Here is a 22434-nt window from a genome sequence, read left to right as displayed (position 1 = left end):
GAAAATGAAGTAATAAATGACTTAAGGGGTAAATTATAATCTCATAGAAAATACTATAGTAAAAGGCTGTTCCTCAGATTTAATGGTGCCATTAAATAACATGCCTACTAAGCAAAGGCTGGTCAGACAATGTATGTTTCTTCAGTGCTTCTGAAATGGGTCAATGAATTGGTCTTGGCAAATGGGCTCAGACATGATCAACTAACCTGCTTTCCATAGGAAAAAGGCCAGTTGTTCTGATGGCACAGTGCAACATAACTAAGCATTTACAGAAAGCTCAGAAAGGAAGATATGGCTGTAAATACCATAATTCTTCCTTCTCCCTATCCTTTGCTTCATCAAAAATCAAAGTGGATGGGAGAAGGCACCTGTAGTAGAGAAGAGGTCACAACATAACTCTATCATCATCTCCCTCATTATTTAAAGAAATTGGATATGAATCTTAAAGGCTTCAGGAACGAGTGCACAAGTCAGAATCCAGCTTACAATGGCCCATGGTTTTGTTTCTGAAGCAAACATTCCAGGGCATCTACAGATATGAATATAAAAATACTGATTCAATCCCAGAATTTCAGTTGAACTGCCATAAATCTGAAAATGTCCCTGTTATACTGTATAACCTACACTGCATCCCCTCACTGCATGTTACCTTTGCATAGGGAACAGATTTTGGTAGTTTCAGACCATACACATATATCTGGCTTTAGTGATTCTGAGATTAGTTTGAAATCCACCCTCTTACTCTCACATTCCCCAGATAACTTTTTCCCAGCACTAATCCAGAAATAGCAAGTGGTTTCTAGGTGGTCAGAGAATGAAAGGGGCAAAGAACTGTGGGAATTTCAGATAGAGCTTGTCTCTGGCTATTAGACAGTGAAAGAAGTTGAGAAGCCAAAAAGAGGTCAGCTAAAAAAAGAGGTATTCCTCACTCCATTATGCAAACTGAATTTATTCAAGTAGAAAAATCTCTGAAAAAAAGCCTTTTCCTAGCAGGGCTGCTGTGGCCCATTGCTACAGTCAATTCCTCTGGGTCTGAACTCTGACCATGGGGAATTAAATTCTGCTTCACAATAAAACCATGAATAGCCTGTCCCACTGAATAGTCTGTCCTACTGAATAGTCTGTTCTTCAGCAAACACTCGTGCTATACAATACTTCAGTATTTCTTTCTCTCCTTTCTTAAAAGAACAGTCATGCCTACCTCTTTCATCAGACATTCCTTTCTCTTTCAGACATCAAAACCTAAATACCTAGAAATGAAAGAGGGTGGATCTGGATGAAAAGGAAGACGACAAGACAGGAAACGGAGCCAACAAGCTGCTGCCTAGCTGTGGACACAGGGGAGTCACACAGAACACTGAGAAGGAAACGGAATTAATTCATGTTCTTGCTGTGATCACTTTATTTCAGGGTTAGCAAGGGCATGTCCCCAAATGGCACCTTTGGCCCTGATGGGAAGTAGGCACTTCAGAAACATCAGTAGGCTGCCAAACCCTTTAAAGTGTTTATTGTCTGGAGAGCAGGTGGAGCAAAGGCAGAGGCTGCCAGAGCTGTCTACAGGAGCTCATGGTTCTTTAGCCCTATTTAGGAAGGAAACTCTTGGGATGAATTGATGAACCTACTCCAGAGCCTGACAAGAAACCCCCATTTGTGTTTATAACGATGAGGACACTTGTTCCCAGGGTAGGGCTGAGACATGCTCTGCATAACATGGCTAAATAAAGTTTTGCTATCTACCTGAGAAGCTGACCCAGCTGAGCAACTCCATAAACGGTACCAGACCAAACTCTGTGACCCTACAGCATCACAGAGAACAACAAACAGCTCTTGCTCTTCCTGTCAGTAAGAACTGCATCCTTGGAGCTCAATAATTTAAAAATGCAAATCAAAGCTTTAAATAAAGAGTGGGAAGTATGATTTTGAAGTAGGAATCATTCTTATTGTCTGAAACAAAAGCACGTTTGATCAACTCTGTTTTAACTAAAACATAATCCTGTTAAATTTACAGAACTAATGTAACCACAGGAAGGTGATATGGTGCTGATTAATACTTACTACACACCAAGAAATCCAGTAATGTCTTCAACTGATGACCACATCCCAAGTCTTTATTTCTACCTCAAACATTGGGAAGTAGCTTTTTTTAATCATGTTTTGAAACCTTACTGGAAAACCACAATTACAAGCACTGAATTGCCCCAATCTTAATTCAGGTCAAGCCTCTGTTAATTTTGGTCAGTGGTAGCATTATAATGCCCTGATATATAAAAGGTTTTACAGTTAAGTTCTGTGATTGTAAAATGCCATCAACTAAGGCAGTATATTAAACTAAAAATCAAGGGCAGTGCTTTCATCTTCCAGTTAGTTGTCACTATCAGGAATAAAACCCAGGTGGTCATCAACCCGAGACAGTGAGACATTGTCCTCTAATCTGAAACATGGCACTAAGGGGTGTTGGAGTCATAGAGACTCTTGGGCAAAATACAAACTGGAATATTTTGTCTTTTTACTGTAAGACATTGGAGTTTGAAAGCAGCCTTCAACTTACTGTGGGTGATATGTTCTGCACAAGTGGGATCAAACTGCACATTTCACTGTTCTCAGTGAAGTTGACCAGAGCCAAGAGCAGCTGTGAGCAGGGCAGAATGTGGAACAATTTCTGTGCAATCCAAGTAAACCAACCAAATAACCAAAACCAAAACCCGCAGAAGACGGTTACACAGCTTGTCCAATTTCTAAATTGAAAACAACTCCCTCTGCACCATACAAACTGGGTCCTGAACTTCTCATGTTCTTATGCCCTTCCTCTTCACAGGTCACAGTATAACACATAACAAAAAGTATCATGCTTTCATAGTGAAGTGTCTTCAAAGAGGTGGGTAAAGCCAAATCAGTATTTGTAATCCTGGGTTTCCTGGGGATTGTAGGCAGTAATACAGTTTCCTCAGAGTAAGGGCCTTTGAACGATGCATTTGGTCTGTAGTATTTTCTCAAAAGTACACATTTAGATCAGACTTTGGGCTGATTGATTTTTACTTTGTTATAGTTGTTTCTTCCCAAATATACTTTACATCAAGGTTCCCAGGCTCCTTATTTTTCAGAGCCAAGTAGTGAATTAGCTTCCCAGGTGCCAAAGTGATTAACTATGTTCTCTGCAACTGCTGCAGCCAAAGTTCTGCAGTTCTGTCTCCCATAACATCTGCACAAAGAGAGCTGAATGCTTTCCTTCTATTACTGAAAATAGGAGCGATAAGATATCCCACTGGGCTTCCCCCTTCCACAATAAATTACGCCTGTCTCTAGATCAACCCTCTGGATTTTTCTTTCATCGTTAGTGCAACCAAATTCCATAACACTAAAGAAAATAGCATGGCTGAACTCAGAACATAAATTAGTCTCAGAAAATGAACAAATTGAGCAAGTACATCTTCATTTCTACAGTAAACATTAATAAAATAGAAAAAATAAGCTGTCACACTGGCTTAGGAGGCAAATGCTTTTACCTTCTTCATCTCTGCTATGGCTTTAGGGATTACAGTCCTTTTCTGTATTCCACTGTAGATGTCAAGCTCAGATTTTATAGATGCTCTAAATTCAGTTCCCCAGTTAAGAGTCATTATCATTAAACATTCTTATTCCTCTCAAAGCAAAACTGCAAAGAATTATTCAAGAGTTCAGCCGGCATATGTAAAAAGGGGCACCAAAGATTGTTGATTTTGGTTAGTCTAATGTCCCATTTGCAACAAGAGTTCTGGTGCCCGTTTAAGAATGGCAACAGGGCATTGTCTACAAGGACTTTCCATCTGTCCCTCTCCCATCCCAGGGCCACATGGGCAGCCCATCAGATCAAACAAAGAGCGTGAACACAAAACAGGCGCCTCCCAGAAAAGATGTCCATATGTGGTGATCATGCTCAGAAGGCAAGGTATCCTATATATTCTTAGTCAAAGATGATGGAATAAATTTCATTCAGAACATAGGCTCCACTAAGCAATCATGGTTAAGTGACACAGGAAAGGCTACACAAACTTAAGTGGTTTACATGTCCCCCCAACCAAGGTCACACAACACAACCAGTAAGAGGGACAGAACGTCCTCCCAGCACAGACTGAACCCAACACAGAGATCCACCACTCTACTGAGAGCACTTAAAGTCTTTTGCTTGTAAATCTCCAGACAGCACAGAACTTCAGGAAACCCACGCATGGAAAATAGTCTCTTCAATCTCTTTCAGCTTTAGTGACCAAGACTTAGCATGTACAGGAGCCAATACTGCTAACCCACAGATGAGAACACCAAGGTAAGCAGGGATTAGGGCTCAGATTAATCTAATTTAATTCCACTCAAGTTCCCATGCTCTGAATTTGTAAGATATCTAGCTCAAGGCCTTCATGAATGACCAACTACCAGAGGATTTTCCATGGTAAGTGGTGGTCTTTTTGATCTAGCTAACAAGACAGCCAGCCACTGGCTTGTTGCTCTAGGGACTGAACTATGTCCTTCCTCTGGCAGACATTCCAATATGAAAAGCTAATTCCTTGATTTGTGAGGGCTAATTGGAAACCTTGGGGAAATTATATTAAACACAGTATTAAAAGCCCTCATTTTTCAGGCAGAAATGTCCCAAGACAAAACCCACCATTTTTCACTGCCTCACAGTCTCTGCTGCTACTGCTAGAGAGAGAATGTACAAAATTGAGAAGTCCAGCACAGGAATATAAGACATATGGACAGAACAGAATTCCTGGGACATCAATCTATCTCCTGCTATTGCTAATAAACCTCCAATAATTCTCATCCATAAAAGGATGCTTCATTTTAGAATTGAGATACAGTCTTTTTCTGACATCAAAAAATACTGTCACTATAAATAAAGCACAGTCCTCCTCAAGTCCTTGCAGCTTTGTGTGCTAGCTTTTGTATTTATTGCCTCATCAAGTGTGAAACTGAACTGGATACCAACCACTCCTTCAATTCCTTTCTGCCTGAGCAAAGGTTAAATGCCTCCGCCTGTGGGTCTGTAGGAGGGGATACAACCAGCTATACCAGCCTGAGAGTGAGCATATCCACTCTTAACCTGAGGCACAAGACAGTCACTGGAAAGGTCCACTGATGGAAAGATATTCCAATCTTAATCGCAAACCCCATGCTGTATTACACTAATCTTATGCTTGTCTTGTTCTGTCCTTACTTTATCCAGTCTCCCAAGCAACAACCATCACAAAGCAGAGGTAAGATTATTTTAAGTCATAAATTAGCATTAACTGTAAATGACTGACCACCAAGTCTGTACTTTACAAAATTCCTCACTGGATGCAGACCAAATCTATGCTACAGGCATCCAATTCATATGGCAGAGTATTTTCCTTTCCAGCACTGAGTGCTCCACCTTCAACTCTTCTGCATGTTTGCCTCTTTTTTTTTTTTAGATTTCAATCTTTTTTTTTACTTTCCAATTAAGAGCTTTCTCCACCCCAACCAATTAACTCACACATTATAACAGTGAGAAGTTGCCCATTTTAAAACATCAGCACTTCCTGCTGATGCCACAAAAAGTCTTCACTCCTGTGTCCTCAAATATGGCAAACTGTTTTTTCTGTTACCTCATGCCAATTGCTTGTTCACCGAGCAAGTCACCAACTTCAAACACGTTTCCTTGAAGGCCAATAATAGGAGATCCGGACATGGAACAACTAAATGGACTTTACTTCTTGTGGTTATAAGTTCACATAAAGGCAAAGCCATTAAAGTTAGATTTGAAATGGAATGTCAAAGGATAGCACAAATAGTTTTATGGAAAGCATTACTGCATAGAGAAGAGAGTGAGTAGAGGTAAAAGAAACACAACTTACATAGTACGTACAATTGCTACTTCTCTACAACTGTATTCAGCTGCTGGAGGAGAACTAATTTAATCAGTCATAAGAAGAGCTAATCACAGAATCACCTTCCAGAGCATGAGGATCTCAGAATGCAAATGAGACACCTGATGTGAAAATCACTGTTTTGGATAGTTTTAAGAGTTGAACAGAGCAAGATTTAGTGAGTCAGAGCTAACTCCTCAGGCAAATTAGCTTTTAATTTTCCATGTCGCTTTATATTATGCAACTGGTTTGGAAACTTGCCCTTTCCCTAAGATAGCATCTTTCTCACCCTCAAGAGGTGATTCTTCTGATAACATCAGTATTTCTGTTACCATCTTCTGCACCCTTACCTTCTCTCACTCAGAAGCACCCAGCCAGCTAGTAAATCCCATTTCCTCACTGATGTTACAAGTGTCACAGGCTCCACAGCATATATCAGAATTAGTCAGAAGCCAGGGAGGTGTGAATCTGATTACAACGCTTTATATTGCTCCTCCTGAATAGGCCTCCCAACCCTTAGATTCTGGCTGCTGTAAGCATTTCTGGACAACTGAAGATGCCTGCCATAACTGCAGCCAGACACACGCAGACCGGATACACCAGATAACAGGGTGAACTCACTGTGTGAAGCTGGCGAGAGCTGCAACGTATAACCGAGGACAAAAGTAGCTCGTGTGTCAAATGCCTCATGCTGCTAAATAACAGAGTTGGACTTTCTCTATAAACCAATTTGGCAGCCTACAATAGGGATGATGACATTTTTGCATTTGGCATTTTCTGCTTCTGCACTATATCAAATTTTGTACTTGTGTTTAAAGAAGCCAGCTAAGGACAGCAAGCACACACCTTCGTAAAAAGGTCAGCTTGCAAACTGCCTGCATTTTCTGTTACAGCCACTGTGCAGCTCAACAGAACAGATATCCAGGTTCTCAGTGATTTCTTCATTTCTGCACCTTTTCTGCTACGCTACTAAAACACTGAGCATGCCTACGATAGTCACTTGGGGTTTGCATCAAGGGTGGTCCCAAGCAAAAACCAAAAAAGACCAAAAACCCACACAAAACAACCAACAAAACCACCCAAAAAAGCAACAGAAGTGCTCTATATGGCTATTGTGAGGTATAAAAATAAAGTTCACCAGAGGGATGAACCAAAAGCAGCTAATTTGCCCTCCTTCCCTGGCCGAGGCTTCTTGATATGGAATGATTACTTCATAAGGTTTGGAACAGCTGCAAAGGACACTTTACTTCAAGAATATGTATATAAAAATGACTTTTAAAAAGGAAAATATTTCTTCTTAAGGTGTTCTCCAATTTCAAACATGAAAAACTGCCTGGGAACTTGTTCTGACTATACCTCATGTTTTGTTCATTCCATTACTGAACCATAACCACATCCTGCAGACAGGAACCATCCAGGGCTCTCATCATCAGTGCCCAGGGCAGCAACATCGACATGGTTATCCCTAATCAAGAGAATGATCTTTCTAGAAAGTAGGAAGAGAGATTAAGATACACTTTATTAAATGGTACCTAGTAATCAATAAATAATGGCATCTAAAGTATTGCCCATGTTTCATTTGCCACGCCAATTAAGGGCCACGTTCACATAATTTGTTTTCAGCATTTGGATTTATCAGGTGATATATATTAAGTTCCAGGTTGCTGCTGGTTTTGAACAGCAGCAGTAGTGTGGGTTCCATAACCCTAACCTGTCAGTGCTTACACGGTGCCCAGTTTGTGCTAGGGCCCCAGAACTCCGAAGGAAGCAGCAGCTCTCTCAGGCAGAGCAGCTGGTGCAGATAAGCAGCTAAAAAAAACAAGATGATGATCTTAATCTTGCAAATTTCTGCACAAACTGAAAATCCTTCCAATCTGGTTCCCTCGTACATGTACACACACACACAAAACACCAGAAAACAGACTACTGAATCAAAATCTTAAACAAAACCACAACAAACAAAAAACCCCAAGCAAACAAATAAAATCAACCCCACACCACCACCCCAACATGATTGCTTTACTTAAAATTCAAATATGTAATGTAGCATTTGAGAAGTGCAGTTTTGGGAAGCTCTAATTACAAACACCTTTTACCACCCTAATGTGGATTGTTTATATGCCAGAATCTGGAAAGCTGATTAATGAATAAACATTCCTGAAATCTGAAAAGATTAAAGCACTTACAAATGGCTGAGAGCACAGCAGGGGGGGATTCTGTGTAAATCCTGCCCTTCCTTCTCAGAGGGGGATCTGGAGTGCAGGGCAAAGTTGCCATGCAGGGACAGGAACTACCTTTACTTGCATTCTGTCCAATCTGCAGGGCCTGTCATGGTAAGTGAAGATTTTAGCTATGGAACCAGAAAAGGCCATCCTTACCTGCAGCCTGACTGAGATGAGTTTTGGATCCTGCTGAATACATAACCAGACGGTACTAGAAACTGCATGGCTTTTAGTAAGGGCGTACCAGCCCCTACTCGCATGTTTAATAGGGAAATTTAAAAAATAAATCAAATATCTGATTAAAAGCATTGAAATATACGCCCACCATATCCAAGATCCACAGGGAGGAGGAGGAACTCCTCCCACAGATCCAGGCACTAGAGGAAAGAACCCCGCAGAGCTCACTTTCGAGTTGCAGGATGCAGCTTCCCTCACTGCTTCTGAAGTTTCTTGTCTTCTCACTCCTCTTGGCACGAAGCTGAGAAGCTCCCTGTAGCAACAGGCTGTGAAAATACTCTAAACATGAGTACTAGCAAATAGATCCAACATTCATTCTTCTAGTTACAGCTGATGACCTGTGTTGAGGGAAGTGCAGGGTGGCCTGGCAGCAGCAGAAGGAACACTAGGCATAAAGTCTGACAAAATTGCTACCTTCTACCCTCTAATTTCACCTTCATTAACCCTTCAATATTACTTTTTTCCCTGTGTTCAGGAGAAAATATTCGGCGCTGACATTTCCAGCTACAGTGTTCAAATGGAGAGCACAAAGGATGTGGGTTTTCCTACCATTTACAGAATTGTACGTGGATTTTCTCTTTGCAGAAACATGCAAGATCTCCTATGAACTAGAAACACATGGTAGAAGGGACCGAGCAGAGATGTTCCTGCTCTGCAGTGGTGCTAATCAGTAGCACATTAACTATGTAGGAGGCATCTATTGTAACTGGGGACACTATCTTGTGTGCTGTTCAGTAATGCTCTGTGGTAATGTCCAAATGTTGGGTATTGTTTTACATAATTCTTTCAATACCAGCTCAAAACAACTAATCCAACAGCTGCATGCCTTCCAACTGATGCTAAGAAACTGAAAAACAAGTATTATGACTGTCTGAACAGTGAGACCAGGTCTCCTCCTTTCTCACCCATCATCCTTCTGATCTTTCTGTACAGAACAAAGCTGCTCTGCTACGGATGTGTCAATACACCATTTCCATGACAACAGCCTAGGATGTGCCAAATATAGACATTTGACTTCAGCAAACAGAGAAGGAAGAGACACTTGACTAGAGGGCGTTCCGCTGCACTGCATTTAAACCCAGTTCCTTCCTTATGGCTGTGGGCAAACACTCACAGAAGAATCAATGGCAACCCTCTGACATAATGATGCTCTTGGATATTGACCACATTCCTAGAGGAGGGAAGCAGATGGAGAGCTTCAACCTAACTTCTCCAGTATAAGCAGGTGAGTATTAATTGCTGATGAAGGGAGGTTTAAATTTAATTTCCTACCCTTATTTTGAAAGAACCAAGGCTTATACACTCATTTCATTTCACAGAATCACAGAGGAAGGGACCTTTAAAGGTCATCTAATCCAACTCCCCTGCAGTGAGCAGGGACACCTTTAACTAGATCAGGTTGCTTAGAACTTCATCAAGGCTGTGGTAGTTTTGGCAGGTTAGGGTGATGGTTGGACTTGATGATCTAAAGGGTCCGTTCCAACCAAGACAATTCTATAAAGCCTGACCTTGAATGCCTCCAGGGATGGGGCCTCCACTACCTCTCTGGGCACCCTGTTCCAGTGTTTCACCACCCTCACAATGAAGACCTTCTTCCTAAGGTCTAACCTAAACCTGCCCTACTATAGTTTAAAACCATTGCCCCTCATCCTATTGCTCCATGGCCTTACAAACCATCCTTCCCCAGGTTTCCTCTACGCCCCTTCAGGTACTCTAAGGTCTCCCCAAACCCTTCCTTTCTCCAGGCTGAACAAGCCCAACCCTTAGTCTGTCTTCATAGGAGAGGTGTTCCATCCCTCTGATCATCTTTGTGGCCTCCTCTGGACTCACACCAACAGCTCTATGTCTGTCTTGTACTGGGGACCCCAGAGCTGGATGCAGTACTGCAGGTGGGGGTCTCATGAGAGCTGGTCATGCTTCTTTTGAAGCAGCCCAGGATTCACTGTCTTTCTGGGCTGTGAGCACACATTGCTGGGTCATATTGAGCTTCTTGTCCACCAAGCCCCCACAAGTCCTTCTCATCAGGGCTGCTCTCAATCCATTCTCCACCCAGTCTGTATTTGCTTGAGATATCCCTGACCTGTATGAAGGATCTCACACTTGGTCTTGTTGAACTTCATGAGGTCCATGCAGGACTTCATGGGGACCCTCTAGATGACATCACTTCTCTCCAGCACATCAACCACACCACATACCTTGGTGTTCTTGGCAAATTTGCTGAGGGTGCACTCCAACCCATTCCCCATATCACCAAAGATGGTAAACAGAGCTGGTCCCAATACCAAGCTGAGGACCACCACTCACAACAGGAAAACCCTGAAGACACTCCCAGTCACATGGCTCTAAGATCCTGGATCACTGCTATGCAGGGAACCAGGAAATTCCAACCTGCAGCAGAGCCAGAGCTCTTTCTATGGCCTTTGTAGGGTACTTGAGGAACATTTTTGGTCTATGGCCCAGCTCTGTTTTCCTTTTGATTATCTTACAGACACTGCTTAGCAACCCACACAAGATTGTCCTTTGTACTTAGGCTTCATAGGGGAGGAAAACAGAGCAGGAATGAAGCTAATGTGCCTGCCTGCCACAAAGAGCACAGAGTTAGTAACTGCCAAAACCCCTTTCCCCCAAGCATTCCTATCTACTTCCAGAGTCTGTCCCCAGAACCTCCCAAAGTCTTGCTACCTCAGGTGTTTTGACAGGAAGCAAGTAGTCTGGATCAGTGTTTACAGGAGAAAGCCCTTTTTAAAGTGTAATGCTTTAAACTGCAATAATTGCTAGCTCAACATCTTTTGTGCACCATGGGCTGGGTGGCAAGGGAAGGCATTCACAACCCCAGGATGCTGTGTTTGAACTGTTGTCCATGGGATTTACTCAGGAGTGCTCATTTGAACAAGGAACAAGCACACCAGCCTCTCATGTGGGTTTCTGGGATTCATAGTTACAGTAGTGCAGCAGTGAAACGTAGGCTGCTGTGCCTGATATCACAGGTCCCTTCTCTGCCACAACTTGTTTCTCACTGAACACTATAAATAGAGAGGCTGAATGAGTCTCAGCACATACAGTACAGGAACCACATAAAAGGCTTGACCGAAGAGCACATAGCCTTGGTGCTTTCTAGAGACACTTCAGACAAGTCTTCAGCTTTGCATAATCTATTTGTGCAACCACATCCCTCTCCCACGCACACCATGGCTGGGGCCATAATACAGCTAATAGCAGACATTACCCTCAGAAAAGCACGGAGCAGTTGCTAACTCCCACTTCCCACTGGCATGCTTAGCAAGTGCAGAAACGTGCAGCAAGAGGCCACAAAACCCCTCCACAAACAAAATACACCACACGATTCATAGCCTAGGAAAAGAATCAAATGCTATTTCAGAGCTTTAGGCTTCAAACACTGTCTGTACCAGCAGGTCACCATGTATGATGAACTACAAGATCTGTTGCAACTCCAACCCATCTTACCACAATTCCACAAAGCCTCATCTCCAAATACATGCTCACCTGATCAATAGAGAGCAACCTGGGAGGCTCGTGGTGATCCAACAGTCAGCAAACCTGCCCCTCAGGGCCAATGCAGGAAAGATTTGCTTCTGTTTTCAGTATATTTCATCTACCTACTTCTCTTGACAAGGAAAGTACTTGTCAGATAAAGCTTCAGATGTGATACCAGTTGCTTGGCTACCCACAAGAAGAAGGATGATCATTAAGGTGGTTAGGACTCAAAAACCCCAGCATATTAAAGTCAGCCAGGACTCAGCTGACAAGCAGTGCAAACGAGACTGCAAGGAAAACACGGATGTGGGTCCAGCCAAAGGCCAGACTTTATTAAGGCACCTGAGCACGTGACATACACGGAGAGGCTGAGTGAGCTGGGACTGACCAGCCTGGAGAAGGGAAGGCCCAGGTCTGAACAATGTGCACACACAGCTGATGGGAGGGGGTGTAGAAGACAGAGCCAGACTCTGCTCAGTGGTGGCTGACAAAAGGACAAGAAATGGACACAAACTGAAATACAGTAAATTCTATTCAAACACTTTTTTTCTTTAATGTGAGGGTGATCACAGCCTGGAATAGGTTGCCCAGGAAGGTTATGGAGTCTCCATTCATGGAGATATTAAAACTTGACTGGCTACCCGCAGTAGGTGATCCTGTTTTGAGCAGGGGTTTGGACTAGACAGTCTCAAAAGTACCTAAATCATTCTGAGATTCAGGGTGGAAGAAAGATCTGGGGATTGGACTCAATGATCTCTTGAGGTTCCTTCCAACCCTACAATTCTGTGTGTGAATCTGCTTTAGAAGCCCTGAAGCAAAACCAGAACTTTCTACAGCAGGCAAGGTTTTCAGGAACAGCCTGCTGCAGAGGATGCTTCAGTTTTCCAGGACTCTGGAAACGAGAGCATGATTAAAGAAAATGGATATCAATTATACAAGTTAGTCTCCTTGCCAAATACAGTGGTACAGGGAGAGGCTTCCTTTCCCTGCTGCTGCTGTACCAGAGAAGGGGGTCAACAGCCGTCATAGCGAGCCACACAAGTCAAAGTGCCATTAAAACCTTTGTCATAAGTAAAGGCTGGGAAGTAGCTGGAAGAAATGACTTCTGCCCTTATCTGCATACAGTTTGCACTTCACTGAGACTAAGACCTCACTGAACTGTCCCTTCTTTACTCAATATGATAAAGAAACTGGGTCAGTCATCTGCAAAGTTAAAGCACTGGTGCCACTACGCATCAGTGAACGCTCTAGCAGAAGTTTAAAGCATAAGAATAGGTGACAAGTCTCCTAACAAGTGGGCAGAATGATCCTCCTCTGCATTGGTACTACACTCCCATAAAAAACAGAAGTCATCCTCATCTTTTAGTTTTATTGCAACTTAACATCTTTGCAACCAAGATGCTGTTCTCAAAAAATGGAAACTGAAAATAGGAAAGGCAGAGCCTGAGGGGAAGGTGGAATGCCAGGCTGCACTCCCCTTCCCTATTCAGAAAAAACTTGAATTTGGCCAGTCTTCACACTCATCTACGTTTATGATTCCAGAGACATCAAGAGTGATTAAGATGAGTCAAAAGTCATGAACTGGCCATTATTAATTCAGCAGATTTTTAAATAATTCTGTTCAAGTATCGAGTCACAGGCTTGAAAAGCTGTGACATTTCTTTGTCTTGCCCTTGGAAGTACATTCTTTTTCGTCAGGAAATTCTCCAGATCAGAGAAGTTACCTACAGCAGCCAGACCATCACAACCGAATGCTTGAAAGATGCATAATCTGTCCTACATACAATCACTTTGGAGACTTCCTTCAGTGCTTAGAGATGACAGTCAAGTGGTACTTGGGGGCCAAGTGCAAGCCCCAGGTGTCCCGTGCGTGCTCTCATGTGGGTCAGAAAAAGCAGCATGAGCATTCTAACACTTCACAGGTGAGCATTACACCACCACAGATGCACAGGAGACAGCTTGACCAAACCCCCCCAGAATTCAGCGTATGAAGAGTACTGACATTAAGCCAGCTTGAAACAGCACTGCCAGGCAATAGATTTGCAGCAGTAGAAAGACTGTGGTGAAGCTCAGAATTGGGACCAGAAATAGCCCAAAATAAATTGTTTTGTGCTCTCTAAAGCAAGCTGACAGATCCAATCAACAAGTTTCAGTACAGATGGTTTCTGCATATTTTTAATTTATTCAGGCTTTTAAGGCTGATAAGAATGCCACGTTTCAAACTGATCCAAACCCACTGTTTCAGAGTATTAGTAACGCTGTGTTTTCATAATAAACTCTCTTAAAAGGTTTATTGTCAGAGCTTCTTTCAGGCATGCAGGGCAGGTTTTTGCCTTGAGCAGGATGTACCCATCAGTGACCTCAAGCTGACATACAGCTCTGCTTGGGGATGGTGCCCTCCTGCCAGAGCACCAGTCGAGTCTGCAGGAGCCAAGCCAACTGAGAAGCTACTCAGTGCTCCAAAGAACAGCTCCAGATACCATGCTATCATTTTATTTTCTTTTCCAGGTCACTCTGTATCATCAGAAATTGAGGCCCTTTGAATATATCCATACAACAAAACCTGTGTAATAACCACACGAGCGGTTCTGCCTGCTCCAGGACTACAGAACAACCCAGGCCTGGAGCTCAGAGTGCCTTACTCTTGGATTATACTCCTGCCTTCAGCATCCTGCTCTAATCTTCCAATTGCAGATACTTCATAACCGAAACCAAGGTCTGGTCTGAACACTTCAGGCTTACATATTTCAAACCAACTCCGACTCGACCACTGTAGCACACAGCGCTGCACAGGGCTGACTGGTGGGCTTCCCTCCAGCCTCACAGCCGGACTGTGTCCAGCCTCCACACAGTACAGCCGAGCGGTGTGTTACCTGAGGCAGCCATGAAGTCACACACCAGAAGCTCCAGGGGCCCTCGGGATGCACCTTTTCAGGTGAGACTGATTCTCACTGCGTGCAGCACCGGATCGCTGCAGCCATTCCCATACGGCTTGCTTTATTATTATTATTCAATAATTTTGTTGATTACGCTTTTCCTCCTCCTAATTTGTATTGGCCTTTATTTTTCTAAAGATCACTGCAAGAAATAACCTCAGTGACAGCTCTAAGAACAGGGAGCCATGTCCAATTAGCACACATGCTGTTTCTAGTCTTCCTATTCTTCTCAAAAGGATCTAGGAACTGCAGTTTCTAAATGCCAAGTGTGTCTTTCTGCATGTTTAGTGATCTTCATGCTTAGCTGAGAGCTTTTAACATCTGGCATGGAAAAACTTCATTGGCAAAAGGAGAGCACAGGTAGCTTAATCTGACCCATTAAAATAGATCATTTGGCATTACTATTGGGCCTCCCAGCACATCATCTTGTTGCCTACCTTTTTAAGGACCAAAAAAAAAAAAGTGCCACTTCATGGAAACTATTTCCATTAGCCAAAAGGGAAACTTGCTGTTTCAGTCCCATGTAGAAACACATCTCTGCTAGCTGTTATGAAAACATAGCCAGTCTTATCTTTATTGTCAACAGAAACACTACAGTGATGTTCTAGTATTTTTTTATTTCAAAAAAATAAAAATCAAAGCTCTGTTTTCCTGATGTTTCTGAAACAAAAAGTTCTTTTTCAAGTTATTTTATACTCCAATGTTTTTTTACGTTCCAATAAAACAGGATGGTACCAAATAGCTTAACAGTACATTTGAAATGGATTTCAAATGGTTATTTAGGCATTTATTAGATCCCTTAATAATAGTTTTGAAAGAATCCTTATCTTTAACCATCGTTAGATAAACAAATTTAGAGCCCAAATCTAGAAACACTCTTTTTTGAGATACCTCACAGTTTTAATAATAAGCATGTGGAATATTCTAAGCTTAACCAGTGAACTGCATATATACACACACTCAAACATGAGATAAAAGAGAATTCAACAGAACTCGAACTCAATCACACTGGCAAAGCAATTGCTCACTCTTTGCCCATACTCCACAGCAAAAATACATCACTCGAGCTCTTCCGAGCAAACATCACAGACCAGGAAATCTCTTGCTCCTCGATTAGAAGGGATTGAGAATAACATCAGCAAAACTTTATACCTGTTTAGGCAAACATACCCTGAGGTATATTTGTAGTGACAACTGCCAACACTTGTATGTTCACACAGTATAATCCAAGACAGTTAACCAGTTGCAAACTGTGGCCCACCCAATCTAATGTCTTGCTTTCACATGCAGAGACACAAGCCAACGGAGGCTTTCAACACTCAGGAAGACACCTCACCTACTGACTCTGGGTTTGCTCAGAAGAACAATATCCTGGGCAGTTGAGTCCAGCCAGCTCTCCCTAGCACTTTCAGGCAAACTGCTGCACTACTTAGCTGGTTTAACAAACCTTAAACCACAAAGGATTCTGAGATGAGGCAAGCTTCTAATTAAAGTAGAAACCTCCATAGATAATTACTGACCCTCAGAAGAAAGCTATATTTCTCTAATCCTTCAAAGCTACTTCTGGTGATTCAGACGACTTGGAAGAACAAGACTTTAATAGGGAATAAGCTTAATTACAGACAAGCTTTGTAGGATAAAAGATACATCCTCATGGCAAAGAAAAAGCATAATTCATACCTATATTGTTTAACAAAATGTACTGCAATGCAGTAACAGTGAAGCTTCATCATGTGTGGGCAACAATTATACACAATTGGTCAGTTTCTTCATGACCATGGGACATACACACTATAGGCCTGCATGTTATAACCTCATTTTTAACCTACATGAAGTAGTTCCAGATAACCCAAATGAACAGGCACACTCAGCTACTCCCAACCCTACCCAAAGGAAGACAATGGAAGGGTCAGGTAGGCTTCAGGGTACTACCTCCTTCCCACTTTCATTTACTCTCTTGGACTGTGCAAGTCTCCTGCTGCAAGATGCTGTGATGCTGGTAGTACCCAAATCAGGTGGCTTAAAGCTGTTTCACTTCCATCTCAAAAAATAACAGTAACTGAAGCATGGGTATACCTGAGAGAAGCGTTGGTTTGGAAGGCTGCTTTGTAGGTGACCGAATATTTGAGGAAATAGAGCCTCAAAAGATGTCACATTCCTCAAAAGAGATAGTAATCATAACCTATGTGTTCTTTGCAGGCTTTGTTTTGAAAGCAGAGAAGAAAAGAATTAAGATGATGTACCTGACAAGGGTGTACAACTGGGGGGGTGTCACAGTATCGCTTACCAAAGACACTGGGGAAATATCACACCCAAAGAATTACATTTTTCCCCTCTGCAAACACAGCACCAGCGAAGATGGGAACATTTATCTCTTGGGAGGGACAGGTGGTAACCTGTGCCTCATGGGGACATGATGAGAATTAGCGTTAAGCCCTTTTAAAACAAAACAAAAAACCCCAAATCAACTAACCACTCCCTGTGGTTAGCTGAACTTACAGAAACTGATTCTGCTGCAGACAGGTACAGAAACAAGATTAGACTTTTCTATCTACATTAACACTATTTTCTATTCTTTTTTATGGCAAACTGTATTGCTAAAGGATGTCTTGCTCTGAAAAAACATTTATTTAAGTATATTAAGAATACTAAATGTGCTAGGTGGCCAAGTTTACACACACTTAACACTTCCTCACGTTGCATTCCCTAGAATGAACTCAGCTGCTATTAATGTAGCTGCCCTCACTCTTTGAGCTTGATGCCAAGTCACAGTTCAGTGACACTCAACACGTTATTTGGAAGATGTGTTTTCAAATAAGACATCTTTGCTTAAGCTTTAGGGCAGCTCGTTAGTTCAGCCAAGAGATTTTAATCTTGTAATTCTTCCTCAAAAGTTCAGGGTCTCCTTTAGGTTTACCAAGCTGTATCAGTCACCATTACAAATGAATCCACACAGAGAGAAAAATCAAAGTTAATTTAGCATGGAGTGTTGTATTTTATTTTTTATCTCATTGATTAATTGTTCAGAAGATGAGTGGAAGTTATTCTGGCAGGTGACACAGGAAATATATGGGGAAGGAGGGAACACATAGGACATGCTACAATGCAATCAATGATTCCAACAGAAACATCCTAGCTCACAATTTGCCAACTCAAGGGTGAAACAGAACATCAACATGCTGTAGTGTATGCTCTGAAGCACTAGCTCCCTCTGAACCCCACAGCCCCCCTCCGCTCTCCTTTAGAAGCATTCAAAAACACTTTGAACCTTAAATCAATCTCCTGTGGTGTGACCTCTTTAACTCCTGCTGACTAGGTGACCCTAGAGAAAGAAGGGTCAGTAGAATTATGCACTGCAGTCCATGAAAACAGCTGCAGACATCAGGACCAAACAGGCACGGCTAGGGGAAGAACAAGGAAAAAGAAAAAGCTCAAAAGAAAACCTCTCACCAAACAAGAAGCATGCAAAGTATTTGCCACAGCTCTAGTACTGGCTCCCTCATCAGCCACAACAGTGAAATGAATGACTTGAAAAAAACCTTTCTAAAAACAACACATTTTTTTTTCCTCTTTTAAAGCTCTAAATGGAAAAAAAAAAACCCAAACCCAACCAAGAACCAAACAACTCCCCACCCATACTCTATGTTTGCTTGTTTGTTTAAAGGTCGTATACCCAAGGCTAGCAGATGAGCATATCTGCCTATCAGGGACCACAGAACTGTGGGGAGGCACATAGAAGTGTAGCCTGTACAATTAAATTGCTACATATGCACAAATACACAGAAGATCTCTTTCAGAAACTATGGCAACTGCTAGTCCACCGAGTTGTGACTCCCCCTTTGTACCTTTCTTTGCTCTTCTCGTCCTTTCCGACTTGGAAAAGCAACAGAATAAGCAGAGGTATTAATGAGGTCGAGATTGGTCCTGCAACAAAGGAGCTGGAAAAGCAGAGACCTACTCACAAGCCTGAATCTGGAACTACTCTAAAGGAAACAAACTTCAGTAGAGTTGTACAAGCATGATGAATGGGATACAGGCAGCATGAACCTGGGACACAAAACCTTGCCTAGGAAACCAGGGTTAGAGTGCCCATAGTCCCATGGAATCACTTGCTGGAGCACTGTCACAACTGACCTTTAACTTGGATGCCTCACTTCTTTTTGTCCAGCAGAGATACTTAAGGCAGGATTCTCAGAACTGCTGAGCAACCCCAGCTTCCACTCTCTTTCTCACTGGGAGTACTACACCAGCCAAGCACTTGGAAATTGCTTATAAGTATTTTAAATAGCAAGGCTAATCTCCAAGTATCGAACTATATGTACCTCTTTTTTCCTATCCTAAATTAAACTCTGAAAGCCTCTTGGGCCCTCTGTGAGGGTTACTGATGCTTATGAAGTCCTCTGGCATCCTCAGATAGAGAACTGCAAAACATTCCCTTGTTTCATGTTTGTATTTAGCCTCAGGGAGAAGGGCCTCCTCACGTAATGTATATTGACATTTAGACCAAAATGCCATGGACTGATATTAAAACACAGTAGATTTTTTCCACTTCATACAAATCTGAACTATGACTTTTGCATAATTTTTGCAAATGGCATTTGCACAGAAGTTTGTGCTGTAACAACGGGTCTTTTTCAATTCTGCATCACATTTAACATCCCCTTTTGATCAGTATGTTACAAGAAAGTCAGTAAAATGAAAGGAATCCTACTACATGATGCAGAGGGAGATTACTTACCAAAGACAGATTTTTCCCCTTGTGAACCTGGAAAAATGCTACTGGTCTCATCTACATAGGGAATGTCAATTTGTGTTTCTGAAATCACACACTGTCAAATACATACATGTGTAAACATACTACACGTCTGCCTTTTCACACTCTGGGAATCCAAATTACGCAGAAGAGAAACTAACAGCTGCATCCCACTTGTACTGCAGACCTCTCGCCTCCTTTCACCTCCGCTTTTCAGTCACTTAAATTTGGTTTCTTTCTAATCTTCTCTGAAGTCTTAAAAAGCAAGAGAAACAGTACAAAGATCCCTATGAAGAAGTTCGTGCACACACTGGAGGAAGTAGCCCAAAATCCTGTCTGCCAAGTCCAGTCTACCTATCCAGCCTTAAGGCCACTGCTGGAAATGAAGAATCCCTTTAAAACAGAGAATAGGGACTGACTCACCTTCCAGCCTTTTTTAATGCAGCATAGAGCTGTTCATAGCAAAATTTCCACACAGTTTGTCCTTTTTTTTTTCAACTCCTTGATGTGACACATGCCAAGAGACTGGAGACTCCCTGCCCCTCCAAGGTGAGGACACTGCCATGCATTCCAATTCCCACTACTTGCTATTGCTCCACCTGGTTTTTATGGTTCTTTTAATCAGTGTATTAAGTTTTACTGAGCACATGCTTTAAACAAATCCTGCCTCACTCCTCTGGCAGCCAATTGACAGTGATGGTGAAGAGCAGTTCTCCTACTACAGGTGCCTCAGTTTAATCCAAAGATTCCAAATAGCAGAGAATCAAAACAAATCCTAATTTAGGATTAGTTTTTAATCCTAAATTCTGATCTGAATTTTGTTAGTAGTTAGAGGCAAACTGCTCAGACATCTTTAGTACATGACAAGATGCTTACCAAGCATTGTATTTTGGGGCAGCAAGAACCTTGAAGTTCAGTGATCTGCTTTTATTATTGTATTGATATATCAATACTGTAATTATGAAACTTAATTTGGTTTCTCCCTGTCCTCAGTCTGTCCTTACCATTTTCTATTCTATTTCCTTTCATCTCTGCATTTCCTGCTAAATGCATGCAGTATCCACAAAATGACACTATGACTTTGGAACAAGAATATTATGGAAATGACAGAGCATTTAGAAAGAAACTTAGCTGCAAAGCTTGCTTTTCCTATTAACCTTACTTCTTTTACATCACTGTATGTCATTTTTATCAACTGACCTGACTAAGCCCAAGAATGCATCCACGGAAGACAGCAAATCCTCTAAGACAGAGGGGACCGAACTACCGCTACTGCCCCACAAGCGACTCGGAGTAGTAGTTTGGAAAGGATCCCACACCTATGCCAGAGTTTATGCTGAGAATTAGTTCCATTACCTGTTACAAGTGAAAAATGAGTGAACAGATGCTACCAAGATGCAGAATTGCATCCTCTCGTATTCGCAACCCAGATCTTTCCCCAAAACAGAGTTCCAATGGCCTCATCTCACCCTAAGGCTTTTTTCCTGCCCCTGCACTCTCAGGACACTAAACTGTAGGTGTTTAGTGTTTCTTGGCCACCTAAAAGGTCTGATATGGGGGGTCAGAAAGATGGATAGGCTGGCCACCCTGCTGTAGTCCTTTTCTGTAACATAGTACAGTTACTCTCACTTCAGCAGAGGACTCCAGAGCAGCAACTGAGGCTTTTTGCTAAACAGCCCCAAATCTGCAGTAGTAGATGGAATAACAAGACCTTTAAATAATTCCAAGTGTATTTGACAAAAACATTACACAGAACTACACCTAAAATTCTTCCCAAGCCTTGCCTCTAGCTGGTAGCACGGAGTATTTTCACTAAGGAAATGGCAGTCAGTGGTGGCTTGAAGGCACTTGTCTGAATTTATCTAAGAGAACTATTTTGCTGCAGATCTACTAAAAATCCCTCTAAACAGCAACCATCAAGAAACAAACTGAACAACCCAGAAATCACGGGCCATTAAAATCATTGCCAGGCTCCTTTGCTGGTGACAGTTGGGAATGAGAAATCTTCTTTCCCCTGTTTGCAGCAAATTCAAACCCTATATAGGCACATCAGTTATTAAAAACTAGAATACCAGACCCAGGAAAGCTGAGTCAGAACAGATCCAGGCTGTATGAACATGCCTCCAAAATCTCTGGTTCAAAAAGGAATTAAATGAAGGACGGGAAAACAGAAGCCGAACTTGAGCAGCTGGCTCAGGGAACTGCCTTTTGCTCTTTCAGTATGCAGCAGCACAAACCTACCTAGCCCTCATCTGCTGCACAGCATCTCACTTGGGCATTTTCTAAAGGCAGCAATACTCTACACCGGCATTTACACAGAGCAATGCCACCTCTAATGTTGGGCTCCACATAATTAAGCTGAAATAAGAAACATTGTTCCAAAAGGAAAGGACAGCTTTAATCAGATAGAAGCCTAAGCACTGTTTCCAAAGCCATTAAGAACCTATTTCTTGCCTTCTGACTTTATTAAGGGCATATGTCATTTTGTTCCAGCTGTAAGTCTGCAGGGGGGACAACTAGCAAACACTGAATATTTTGGTTATTTCTCATTACTAGAGAAACTGCATTTCCAAATTATATACTTTTTCCAAAAGGTTTGATATGATTTCTCAAGGTCAGAGCAATATCACAGAGCAGGTTTTTTAATAAAAAAAGTCCCTTACCTGTAGCAGAGTGAAGACTCTCCAAGCTCCAGTATCGGGACAGGACGCCTCTCATCCCACCACCGCCACACACCACCCCACTGCTGTCTGAATCTGAACCCGGTGAGAGCCCAGAGCTTCCACTGCTACTGCAGTTTTCTCCACTGTGTGCCCCACTGGACTCACTGGGGCACTGCTGGGTCCTCATGCAGGCAGGTAAGAGGGAGAGCCAGGGGCTCTGCTCTGCTGGGGGAGGAAAAGGGCAAAGCGCTCTGTAGCTGCTTG

The 22434-nt window shown here is 42.3% G+C and overlaps 1 protein-coding gene across 1 annotated transcript in view; it reads right to left on the bottom strand.

The window, feature by feature from the left end:
• Window positions 1-22225, bottom strand: part of ARHGEF4 (Rho guanine nucleotide exchange factor 4) — a gene marked incomplete at both ends in the record, with an annotated part of 96905 nt that extends 74680 nt beyond the window's left edge. Inside the window, one exon of the mRNA XM_084267444.1 lies at window positions 22171-22225. Within this exon, the coding sequence (XP_084123570.1) occupies window positions 22171-22225 (55 nt within the window). The remainder of the gene's footprint in view (window positions 1-22170) is intronic.
• Between the last annotated feature and the right edge of the window lie 209 nt (window positions 22226-22434).

This window comes from Gallinula chloropus, assembly GCF_964237585.1.
Source record: "Gallinula chloropus genome assembly, chromosome: 8".
Lineage (NCBI taxonomy): Eukaryota > Metazoa > Chordata > Aves > Gruiformes > Rallidae > Gallinula > Gallinula chloropus.
This window is presented reverse-complemented; position numbering and strand designations above follow the sequence as displayed.